Source organism: Aythya marila (assembly GCF_965140915.1).
Source record: "Aythya marila genome assembly, chromosome: 4".
In the NCBI taxonomy this organism is placed as follows: Eukaryota; Metazoa; Chordata; class Aves; order Anseriformes; family Anatidae; genus Aythya; species Aythya marila.
The window spans coordinates 34557731-34571228 of NC_139045.1; the positions used below are offsets into that span (position 1 = coordinate 34557731).

Below are 13498 nucleotides of genomic sequence, written 5' to 3' on the forward strand. Positions count from 1 at the left end.
GTTGAACCCATTACCACCTATTTTAGAGTTGAAGTGCTACATGAAATTATTTAGATAAAATTGGTAATAGATAGAAGTTGCTCTGCAGGCTGGACAATGTTGAAATTAGGAAACACTTTCACTATGAAGAAAAAAAAATAAATACCCTTTCAAATCATGCTGGACTTTTCAGAACTGGACCTTTCATGTTACTGGCAAAGTGCTGTTTTCAGTGTGTATGTATGAAGGCAAACAGGGAGCAACTGTAAATCTCACATTTTCTAGCTTTTAAGTACTAACTTTTGCCCAATTTTTTACAGGTTTTCTTTTCTATGTGTAATATGTCAGGCTACTTGCCCCTTTGCTTTTACACTACCCCCAAATGTCTTTTTATTTTCAGGATTGTTCTCACGCAGAACTCTCACTGACTGAAGTTACTGAAGTTACTGACCCTTTGCACAAGCAGTAGAAAAAAGTCTTACTCCGTATTCTCCAAGTTAGGCTGGAGACTTCTGTTTGCTTAAGTTCTTAGCATAAATGCAGAATCTCCATTGAAAACTAAGTTTGAAATTCTGAGAACTTGCTAAAATAACTTTAAATTGACCTGAAACTTTCTTTGAAGTAGAAGGTGGTGTGACACTGTCCTTAAATATTCTACCCCAAATTTGAAAAACAAATAACAAAATTCTGTTTAACTACTTTTATATTTCACTGCTTGTTGACACTATTGCTAATAATCATTTATACGAGAAGTGATATTTTAATAATTAACCTCTTTGGGGTTGTTCCCTAAATTGTGTTTCTCAGTTAAGAATTTGCTGCCTTGAACTGGGTTAGGGGAATAGAAGGGAAAAAATATATAGTGACTTAGACTTAGAAACCTATGTAAAATACAGAATTTAAATAGACAAAAAGATTTCACAAAAGTTTTACAGTTCTCAATTTTCTATACTACTTTTTTTCTGCAAGGTCAGCAATGTTTACTAATACTGAGTCTTAATTAACATTTTTTCTCGTGGATCACTGCCTGGTTGGTGTCAGCTGTCATAGCCAGTATTATCTAAGTTAAGCTATTATTAGGGTATTTTTATTCCACTCTGTTACTTCGCCTGGTGATACAATTTGTATCATCAAATTACAGATATCTCTATTTATATCCAGATCTATCCTTGGGGACCTTTAGTAAACCAAGGATATAACTTACTATCCTCCCCAAAGTGGCTTTGACTAAATTCACCTTGCTCTGTCCATGCTGTTGCTATTTCTTTGTAGTTTTGTCATCTCACCATTCCGTCACCATCGTCTTTCCTTAATGCTGTACACTAAGTTCCTGCTTTTTAGTCATGATTGTTTACCAGTATGTTTCATTTTTTAAATGCCTGTTTTTATATTATACATTAGTATCTCTGATTTCTCCCAGTTTAAGCAGGTTCCTTACTTAATATGAATAAACTCTGATGGAGATAGTATGACGCTGTCATTTCGCATTTCACTTTTCTTGAGTTTCCTAGTCTGATTTGCTGCATTCCTCTCACTAATTGTATCACTGAACCTATTATAGTTTTCATGAGTACAGTATGTAGATGTTTCTCCTTTCTGATTATTACCCTACTGCTTATTGTTCTTTATTCATTGCTGAGTCCTCATATGCCTGATTTTGCTCTGCTGATGTATAAAAACAGAATCTGAATTTCTCTTATCCTTATCCTTTTCCTTTTTTTTTTTTTTAAATTCAGATACCCTTTAACAGTCATACAAATTTTGATCCCCAATAGTGGTATCAAGAGCAACAGGTATCAAAGTGGAGTCTGTGCTCCTGTCCTCTTTACTCTGTGCAGAAGGGAGTTTTAATTTTTCTAAATCAAGCTGAGAGTTAAAGGATAAGACAGCTCTGAAAACACTTTTCAGTCAGGAGTTTGCACCATCAGGGCAGCAGAATTTCTCATAAACTGGAGAGCTAGGAGGCATCTTCCATGGAGAGGGCCAGCTATATTTAGTCTGAATAGCCGTAGAAGTTTTTCTAGCTCTGACAATAGCCAGAACTGATTCCTTCACAATAAGGTAAAGGATGAACAGTTACATAATGCCATGCTCCCGATATGTTATTTTCCCCTTGTCTTGTTTGTTGACTTTTAACTTTCCACTTTGTAAGCTTGTGATCAGGATTTTCTCCACAAATAATCTATTAAGGGGAGACAGCTATCTGGAATTATTTTTAATTTTCCTGCTTTTCAATCAGATTCAATTAATTCCTATTCTTCTGTTACATCTGGTAGCAATTGTACATCTATTCCTCATTTATATTTGTTGTTTGGCCCGTATTTATTTTGTCCAGTTTTATTAATATACTGCTTATTTATATAAAGAGTGTATCCTAGTTTTCTACACTGTATTTTTGATGAGTGCTAATATTTTGTTTGACCTTAATAAATTTAAGATCTCTTTTGCATTTAGGGTCAGCCACTGCAGAGCTGCCCGTGTTATTTCAAGGCCTTCTTCTTGAGCATGAGTTAGTGAGAATCCAGTAAAAGTTATTAATAGCTCAGGCAGCATAAGTTACCTATCTTTTTCTAAAGAATCAATTTCATTTGCTATCACATAATCACACAAGTAGTGTTATTAGGTCCCTTTGAAATTCCTCGAAGCATTGCAAAAGCCTTTATTTTTAGCTTGTTAGAGTATATTGCCAAAATTGTCATCTGATCCTTTCCGTATGATACTAAACCTTAGACAATATGAATACTAGAGCAGAAAGTTACTGCATGCTACCTTATGTGATACCAACTCAAAATGCTTTCAACCATTACTGGACACATGAATGCTAAATTTCTGTAGGCTGCAGATAAAGAGATAAACTCTTTGGGTTTTCTATTTAGGAATGGTTGACAAATTTCTCCTATTGTTTCTCTTTTTGTTTGATCAGGAATATCCCTATCTTTTGGCATACTACCATTCTCATAAATCTGTAAGTTTTGATTTCTGTTCTTCTCAGTGCTTCATTTCATTATCATCTTTTTGGTTTTATTTCTTCATTCTTAAGATTTCTTTTCTAAAATTTAGTATCACAGTAGTAAATTAGGACCTTTCCTCCCACAGGGTTGTTCATGAAACAACAGTGAAAATTGCTAAAAGGCCTGACTGAAATCAGTGTTAATACTTAGCATTGATACAGTGATTTGCGTGATCAAAATACTACACAGACAGCTGAAAACATTTTAGTTCCTGAAAAAGATATGAGCATTGCTTTCTGCATTTTAGAGGTTAGGAAACACCAAGGGAGAGTGATTTGGTTAATACCATGCCATGAGTCATTCTGTAGGCTGGCCTCTCAGCTGCGACATCTCAGGTGTGAGGAGAGCAGGTTTTAACATCAAGGTAAATACAAGTGACTGCAAGCAGTTTTTACAATTCTTTTATTTCTTTCCTTTTTTTTTTTTTTTTTTCTTCCCTCTTCTTTACTAGGGGAACTACAATAAAGCTTTTGAATATTTCACTAAAGCTTTTGAGGCAGCAAGCATTTTAAATAATTTGCCCTTAGAGGGGGAAACAAAGACTTACTGTGGCATTGCGAAGACTCATAAACTGATGGTGGCGTTTAACAGCTATATAGAAGCAGAAGATCCTGTCAGCCTCAAGTACCTGCTGGCATGGAAGGAGAACAGAAGTGACGTGTGCACTGACCCTCTCACAGTCGGTAAGACATTGGTTATGAAACACATTAGTGCTGTATTGTTCTCAATGGTTAAGTCATTTTTCTTGTAGAGTTTTATTAAATTATTTCCTGGGTTTAACCTTATTGGATTACCCTTGTACTGAATGGAGGTTAGATTTACTCCTTTGTGTGCTTATTTTAAAGACAGAATTAAATAGGTTTAAATACAATATATGAGGGAGAAACAGTTTCTGGGAATGATAACTTCTTTTCAGTACTGTTTTCTAAAACATCACAGTTCTGGGCAAACAGTGATATGTTAGTTCAGTCAAATATCATAATTTTAAACTTAGGAAAAAAAAAAAAAAACTTACTTTGCAGTCAGCTCTTCAAGTACATCCAGAAGCAATTTCTCTGTTTTTTGAAGTAAGAGGTAATTTCTGCTTAACATAGCAGACATAGCAATGAATTCAGAAGAGCATTCTGTTTTATTTTTGGCATCCTTATTGGGGAAAGGGGAAGTAACTCTTGTGATTTCTCCAATTCCCTAGTTTCAACTACAGGAGGGAGGAAAATTTTGTGTGGAGTAGACCTCTTGGCATTGGTAAAATTTTTCTTTCTTTTTGGCATGCTGAAGAGATAAAAACTGTTTAGAGTTCCTATGATGATAACAGGGCAGTTCTTTTTTAATGCATTTCTTTTTGAATGACTGTATATTGACTATATATTATGACTAAAAATCATAAATATTTAGGATTTTTTTTTTCTCCTGAACAAGTGGATATTCAGCATTCTCATGAACAGACTTTGCTGGCTGGCAAAGTTAACTGGGCTCATATCTCCTGCAAGGCATAGTAAGTTTCTAGACCGTTAGTGCAGGATGTAGTGAAGATGCCAAGAATGCTATCAGAGATGGCCAAAGAATCCAATGTCAAGCAACTTTACATGTTCCACTTGGTGTTCATAAGCTTTAGGTGCAATAAATACGAGACCAACGAAAATTGACAATGGTAAACAGTAAAAAAACAGGAGCCCTGAAGAGATAGTTAGGATGATCTTTGTTAACATGTACGTTACTTCTTGCACCTGACAAGGTTTTCCATTCAGCCTTTTACACATTGCTTTCTCCAGTTAGTTGTGGTATTCATTTATATCGTGAAATGGTATGTGCTCCTTTAATCTCAAGTTTCTTGCTCCTCTTTAACAGGACATCAGGGATAAAAAGAGTATGATTAGAAAAACCCTTTATGTCCTGGCAAGCATGGTAGCAGAAACAAGTTTTGCCTGCTGAGAGTCTCTTCCTTTAGCATTTCTGCCTAGTTTACCCTCTGTTACTTATGGTATTACAGTTTTCATTTTAGTTCCAGTAAACTCCAGGAACCCTGTGGCTACTGCATATTTAGCAGCTCTTCCAGTTCAATATCATTTTTCTCATTAGTGCTCCAAGCTTACTCTCATGATACCCAGATTACATCCAGGAAAACATAGTGTCACACTGTCAGCACAATCTGTAACATTCTTCATGTTTTGTGTGCCAAATCTCTAGTTAGTACTGGCACTACATTTTTAATATCTTTGTCTGGCAAAACATGACCTGGCACCAATTCAATATTAAGATCTACCAGCTCTGAGTTTCAGGTACAGCCTTTATCCTATCTTCCAGCAGAATGTCTGTGCATGCTGTGATGAACTCATCACTTTGGAAATTCCTACTATGATAATAGAATGGTATTTCTAGCTCTTTCAAATAGCTCAACATCGATAATCTGCTAGATTTTTCTCAGTCTTTTTGAGGGTAAAATAGCTGAAGACAAGATACAATGGTAGTTCTTAATCCGCAGGGGAATTTAATGAAGTGAAGAAGGAAAGTAATAAGTTTTCATTTCTGTCCTGACTGGATAATTTTTCTGTGACAAAAAATAAAAGTAGTTTCTGTAGTCTTAAGCAAAAGAAATACTAAGGCTGATGGAGGAACAATAACATTTAAATTCAAGTACTGCCAGATACCTTATATCTTTCAACCAAGGCTTATTTTCTAAATCAATCATTTCAATAACCAAGCAGGAAGAACCATTAATTACTCAATTTACCTCAACATTTATTAATAAAATGGATGTTTTGACTGAAGTTGTCATGGAAAAAGGGATGAGATTATCAGAAAACAGTGTTGATAAATGCACAGGAGAATGTATTTCTGTCTGCTGTATTTTGACTCAGTCACCTGAGTTCACTTACAAGAGAGTTATTTATGCCATAGTGAGATGCCACTGTAAGAACAAATAAGACTTTATTGATCTTTTTGTGTTTTGTCAAAAGTATACAAAAATAATTATCAACAGTATCAGGAGGGAAAATTTCTCATGATTCCACCTTAAAGCCTAAAAAAGGAAATATTTTCTGTGGAGAAAATACTTCACAGGTCTTTCAATAGATAATCTCCTGATTTGTCATCTTCTAAAAGGGAGAAGAATAATTAAAGAATCTGAAGGCAGGAAAATTTTGGATTGAATTTTGGATATTAATTAAATGAAATGCTTCTCAAGAATTATGTTTTTGTGAGTCTGGAAACTCTTGGTACAGGTTATTGCAGCTGGCAGTGCTTTGCCTCTGCAAAAGACTTTGGGTGCCTGAAATCATCTAAACATTTTTAATAGCAGAGTTCAAGTTAAAATATTTTGTTTTCCTCATGCTGAAAAATCTTCAGTTGTTTTCTTGAGAAATGTTATGTGCTTTTGACTGCAATTTATATTTATTGACTTTGGACAATTTTGCAACTTTGCAAACTTAACACATTTTACTATGAGTTTTGTGTGTGTTTTGGTTTGTTGTTTTTTTTGTTTGTTTGTTTGTTTTTTGGTTTGTTTTATAGTAGCACTTAACGCTGCTTAAGTGTTTGTCTTACCTATACCATAAGTTGCAGTCTTATGATCAATAGAATTATCTTGTACCATTAACGCTTTCATTTTTCAGCATGATCTGGACTATTTCTAGCATTCCACACCTGAGCAGCCTTCCATGTGATTTAAAATGCATGCACCAGCTAAAACTATAGCTTGGAAAATGCAATACAATGAGTTTTTAACCTTACTCCCATACATGTAATCCCTTGATATTCTTTCTCCATCTCCCTCTTACAGAGCTAAGGAATGGTACATTACATAATATGAGTGGGTCCTTTTTGTTGTATAAAAAGTCAAATTCTCATCTTATCAATTCATATTCTTAGAAGTTCATTTAGATGCTCCATAGTTATTTTCCTGCAAAAGATGTAGCTAACTTAATATGGTGAAGAGATCTTGCCAGATGAATTTTAGATGGAAGTTTGTGTGTGATTTTATCATTCATTAATAAAAGGATTATCCCTAAAGAATGGTAAAATTAGAAGGGAGGTATGAGATCGAAAATTACACTAAACACATTCCATTAACATTTCTCTACTATAACTTACCACAAACACATAATTTATGTGCCATTTTGATAATATTGCCCAATGTTAGAACGGTGTGCTTCCTAATGTGATAAACTGCTTTTTTACTGTCTCATCTTTGTGAAGTACGCTAATTCCAGAAATACCTCTAACATTGCAAATCCGGGCTTCCACACATTAATAAATGATGCCAGTTACCTCAAATGCATTCTAATAGCTGTTATGCTATGGCACTGTACCCAAAATGCCTGTTTCCTCGTGAATATTGGTTTTGATTTGCTAAAGTAGTGTCTATTATAAATGGTATTTTGTCTGTCCAGTAAACGTTTATCGGTGGTAGCAGGTTTGTTGATATGACAACATTTCGGGGAGAAGGAGAGATATGGCATACTAATCAAAACTAGAAAGCTTTATACCTTACACAGATGTACATCCTTAAAATAGTTCTTGATGTCAGTAGAAAAGTAGAGGCTTGTGTTAAGCTTCCTTTCCCTTCATATTCCATATCTGAAGCTCTGTCATGGATTCTGGCATATCACTGTACTGAGGTAGGACTACCAGAATTGGGCACATGCCTGCACTCTCTCAGAGTTGCTCTTTGCATTTTTGTTATATTATTTGGCCCATTTATTTGTTTGTAAGTTCTGTTTTGTAGTTAGCTTGTACAGACGGTGAATATATAAGCTTGTGTGCAGACTGAATTAACCCACAGTTAGTGCTCTCGTAACCTTTCCACTTGATAGCATATCAGTGGGTTATGTAAAAAGCTTGTTGAGGAACAATAATTAAAAGTGCACACTGTCAGTGACAGAATAGCTAGACTGACTTTAAACAGACAAAATCATGATTCTTTTCCCATTCACTGCCACACAGAAGATGGGAGTGCTTCAGACCCTTGTTTTGAATGTGGTGAATGTGCCTGTGCCTCCTGGCGGCCTGCTCGCTCTGTCCTCTCAGCCTGCTCTGTTTGCTCTGCATAGGCCTGGAACTAGGTTCCTCAGTGGGCTCTTCTTCAAGTTCCACGTGCTTATGATTTTTGTCAATAAAGTTAGAGAAATTGAGAGTTCATTTAATTGTTCGGAGTACATTGCTAATATGACCAAAAATGATGAAAAATAGAAAGGATTTTGGTGTTTTCTCAGAAAATACAAATGAACATGAATGAAGAGAGTTATACTTGTTCACTTAGGTAAATAACAGCTATGATTTTAAATCATGGAAAGCAAGCCTGTGACCAAGTGCAGACTCCAAAGCTGTCCCTGTGCCAGAGGCATAAAGGCTCAGTTCTCAGTGAGCTTTTTTCAGGAGTAGCTCAAACACATCAGTGTCCCCTGCTGGAATTCAGAGGATGGCTTCTGCACACCGTTGTGGAATTTATCAAATAGAATAGTTTACTCACTTCTGGAAAAACACTGGTTAGAAAAGCCAAAATATACGCATTTGGGAAAATAGGGGAAAACAAAAAAAGCCTAGAAATGCTTCTGTCAATTTTTTTCTCCTTACAATTTTCTAAACTCCTAGTGCTTCTTAGTCACATCTGACACTCATCAGTTGCTGAATTTTAGCATATCTCCCTTTTTAATCTTCAAAAATCTCAATTTTTTTTTTGTACTGCTGTGTCCTTGATATTAACGCAGAATACCTTAAGTAATTATCAAGATAGGTGGCTGGCAAAAATGGTAGGAAGAACTACCTGAACAAATTCCAGTAACAACAGATGTGAAAGAGCAGTTTCTTTAGTTCAATGTTTTGAATTACATAATGATAATTCTGAACAGGAAAAAATATACTTAAGTATATCGTTACATACCTGTCTGCTAAATAGATAGTATTAACTATTTGAAATACCTTAGACAGCATGCTTAAATGTAGATGATGATGATGATATGGAACAGCTTAGGAAGATGTGTTTTGGAAAATAAGCTTATGTAGTGCATGTATCTTACCTGAATTTATTTCTTCATTTATTTGAGTGATTCAGCTTAGTGATATGCTTCAATAGTTTTAGAAAGTGAGGGTGGTTATTGCTTGGACTACGGAAAGCACCAGATGTGAAGAGAAGAGCTAAAGAGGTCTGAAAACACATTTTAAACATCTACGTTAGTTTTCCTTAGTGCAATAGTTTGTTCTGTTTACTGCTGATGGTTGAAGCTTGTCTGAGAAAATATATAGGGGGGATGCTTACATTCAGTGGTTTTGTGCTTTGTAGGGATGCATTTTACCATTTGTCATGTGATTTCTTTCTAAATACTGCCTTAAATAATAAATAATTTCCACACAGGATTGGACTAGGCCAGATCTGTGGATGGGCAATATTGTGGATTTCAGAAGAGGGTTCATAGAACATTTCAGTGCTCAGAGAAGTTTCTTTGTAGTCTGTGCTAAGAGTTGACATTCTTGCATGTCTGGTGTTATAACTTCAAAAAATTCACTGTCACTCTGTCTAATGTGATTATGAGTGTTCTTGTCATCTGGAGTTACATAAGAGCATCTCAACCAGAGCAGAATCTGGGTTTCTCATCTGGATTTTTCTGCCGTCTGATACTTTCTATGGAGATATCTAAATTGCACCCTGCATTTGCTTTAGAGCCATCCTGTGCTAAACATTGCTGGCATCCAGCTGTGTTTTCTCAGGCAAGCTTTCTAGATCAGCAGAAAATGGTTCCCTATACAAGGTGAATTGTTCTTTCTTGTGGAAAAAAAATGTTGAAAGCAGTGTTCAAACTAAGGTATATTGTCAGAACCTTTAGTGTAGCTTTATGCACTGAACTAGTAGCTTCATGCACTGCTCTGTCAGTACTCCTGCCAAAACTGGAGTTCCTTAACAGTTTAAAGAGTGAAAAATCTCATGGCAGGAGCTCAGTTCTACTCTAATCCCATAGGACTCTTAAATGGTACAAAAGAAATGGCAGCACTTGCCTAGCCACATTAGAGCACTTCTGGAGGAATCCTTGATTTGGAGATACCTACCTGGCAGCTTGAGGTTTGCCTGCAATCCAGAGCATAAGAAATGCACTGACAAAGAGAAGAGTCATAAAGCAGAACAGGTGGCAGGTACTGTGCTTTGGCAATTCCCAGCTGATTGCAGGACCAAGGAGGAATAACTGGTCAGCACACTTTGATGTGGCCCCAGGGCTTCTCCACATGTGCCATCACAGGCCCCATTCCTTTGCAGCACATGTGAACAGAGATGTCTCTGGTGACCTTATTCTCTTGTTCTCAAAAGGGAAAATGGATCCCCAGAAAGTACCAAACAGCAGACTTTTATGTGTTGTTGTTGTTACTTAATATTGAGAAGGGTTGTTGTCATTTAGACTTCATAAAAAAAACTTTTATTGATGCTATCTGCAAATGTGCCAACTGAGAAACATTGACCTCAGGCCAACAAAAAAACAGTTCTCTGCTGCAAAACCATCCCTAGCAAAAGCTCCCCAACAATCTCTGGACACAGAAAATCAAAGCCAAGACAAAGAAACTACTCGGTGCATATTTTCTGTAACAGAACCCTTAGGTCATCTCAGGAGTCACGGCCAGCCTATCAAACACCTTCCTTCTTGGACTCCCAAACCAGCTTTCTTTCCTGCATCTTTTTTTTTTTTTTTTTTCTCTTTTTTCTCTGAGATGCCTTCCCCTGCCTAGGAATATTCTTTTATGTTCCTCTTATATTTAAGTGACAAATTGCTTTTTTCATTAAGACTGTGGCTTGAAGATAGTCTGGATTTAAATGATTTACTTTTAGAGAGAGCCAATCTATTTAATACAGTGAAATGTCATACTTCCACAATTAATGTATTTATGAAACCGTATTTCTTTTGCCTACAAATCCACCTCTTTTTATTTTGCTTCTGGTAATCATTAGGAATATTTTGTGATTTTTCTGAAACAGTTCTTTTCCTTTTGTCTCCTCCTTCCCTGTCAGTTCAGTGCCCTATTTATCTTTTGTTCTCTCTCCCATTCTTCAATTCTATATTGCAAATTATTCTCTCTTTCTGGCTCCATACCTTCGTTCTGAGCCCTAATTTTATGTGTGTTTGCAGTTAGTGCTTAAGGAACATCAGCTACCTCTATACTCAGTAGCTAGCATCTCAATCTGAACTTTATTAGGTATCTCTCTTGTGCTGCTTGTACGATCAATAGGTTTGTTTAAGAGTTGTGTGTCAGTGCTTACAGTTTTGGTGCTGTTCTTCATCCTCTGTGTTTTTATTACATGGTAATCAGAGAATACCCTGGAAAGAATCACACTTCATATTGAGCATCTTGGTAAACTAGTTAATAGAAAATTGTGAAGTATCAAAATAGCCTATAAAGAGATCTTAATTACCTGTGCAAATGGCTTGACCAGGTTTAAGTATACAACTAGGTGATTAATTAGCTTGAAGATCCACATGCATGCTTAAGTAGATGACCATGCCCCCAGGCTCATGCACTTGTTTCTACTCACTCAGTTAAGCATTCGATATTATCTGTAATACAGAATACTCCCATTTAAGGGTTCATACAAGTCTTGCTGCAGAGCCAAGTAATTATACAGCATTTTCTGTAGTGTCAATTAAGTACATCATTTTGACCATCTAGCTGTTATTCTGTAATACTGACATTAATAAGTATCAGATGGAGTATTTGATTAGGGGAGGCCAATTCAAAATTGTTTTGAATCAGTGCTTTTTCATATTTTTCCATGGCTGCTACAGTGGTACAATTAATTTTCCTAAAAAATCTGGCATGTTTTTGAAGTGTAGTTGCTTTGGATGTTAGTCAAACACAACGTAGCTGGTGTCAGCTCCTGTGGGGAATTAATCTTCTGCAACAGTTTTTGAAAGGGGAACTGCAAGTGACCAGCACCTCTCACATCTAAACCTGATGTTTATTCATAACATAATGTCTAAGAAAGGTGATACTCCAACATGTCCTTTTTATAACTACTAGGCAGTATGAAATACGCCTTCACAACTCATACAAACATGGTGAGATCTGCTTAGACACATCCGATTGTGCCTACACATCTTACCTGAGCACCTAAGTGATAGTAATGTGCATTCAACCCATTGCTGATGTAAAACCGAACCTGAAAAATGGTGGGTGAATATGCCGTATAGTAGCCTTGCTCTGCTCATGTTGTGCACCCAAGGAGTCTGAGGAATAGGAGCTTTTGGTGGTGCCCCAATAGTTACTGTCAAGGAAAATCAGTGTTATAATTGGTCAAAACCAGGAGGGGAGAATAATGCCTGCTGTACAACGTTGGTAGTTCTGGGCTATCCACTGACTTTTTATCCTGGGTGCAATATTTGCAGCCCCCTGAATTCCTTATCTTGTTCTCCTAGTGGAAAATGTCACTTGGGGGTGATGTGGAGTCTAGCCCTTTGATTTCAGAGCATGTCAGTCTGCTGAACAGCATCTTGAGATGTGCCATTCCCCAGAAGTGAGCTCACCTGCACTGGTACCTTTAGCTTAGTTTTGTGAATAATAATAAAGAAAATTATATATATTTGGTATTTGTTCAAGTATGCACAGTTATGCTGCAGCCCAAATGGAATTCAGACTAAACATTGAATGTTTTGAGCATTAGGAAATCAACTGAAATATTGGAGGATAACTGGTTTTGCATTCTTATCTCTTTCATACCTTGAAAGAGCTCACTGTTTGCATGAGGGACAGCAACCCTTCTGTTGCTGTATTAAAACTGCTAGTAATAACCACAGCAGGTTAGCTGTGATCCCAAGAGCAAGATTGTTTAGGCTAACAACTTTGAAATTTTATCTGTATAAATTTTATTTGATTTTAGTTTAAAACAACATATTTTTTTTCTCAAATACTTTACTATGTTTTTAATGATTGTACTGCAATTATATTAGCTGTTTGGAAGGCGGATGTGCATGTTTATTTTATATATGTGCATATATTTATATGTACATGCAAAGAGAGAGGACCTTGATGGCAAAGAGAGGGAAATGCTGCAAATATACCCAAAATTGTGGGCTGAATATTGTTTTTGTTATGCCCTTAAGATCCTGTTGATTTTTGGGGGTTGCACGAGTGTAACTAAGAGCAGAATTCCTCCCTTTCATCTGAGATGCACTATCAAAACTTCTGGGTAAGCAGGGCCTGAAATAATTGGGAGAGTTGCTGAGTGTGGCATTCATGCTGGGGGATGTAACCTAGGTTCAGGTAAGAGGGAGGTTCAGATTAAAGGTATTCTAATAAATGGATTTTAGGGTATTCTATTTTGCATTTCTGAAGAGTGATCCATTGAGTATTTGTGTTGAGAAGCACTAGAAAATACATTGCTTGCTAGTTGTAGTTATAGCATGTTTAAGGAATGATGGTGAACTCTAAAATCAGGACGATGCACAGAGAGATCTAATACGTCCATAGGAAAATACGGGGTTAAAGTGGACTACATTTTAAGCAGTGTTCAGTTGACTTGCTGTGTGGGGAGAGAC

General features: G+C 36.3%; 1 protein-coding gene across 1 annotated transcript in view; it reads left to right on the forward strand.

Moving 5' to 3' along the window:
* Positions 1-13498, forward strand: part of TTC29 (tetratricopeptide repeat domain 29) — a gene marked incomplete at both ends in the record, with an annotated part of 109981 nt that overhangs the window by 70559 nt on the left and 25924 nt on the right. Inside the window, one exon of the mRNA XM_082759540.1 lies at positions 3442-3673. Within this exon, the coding sequence (XP_082615666.1) occupies positions 3442-3673 (232 nt within the window). The remainder of the gene's footprint in view (positions 1-3441; positions 3674-13498) is intronic.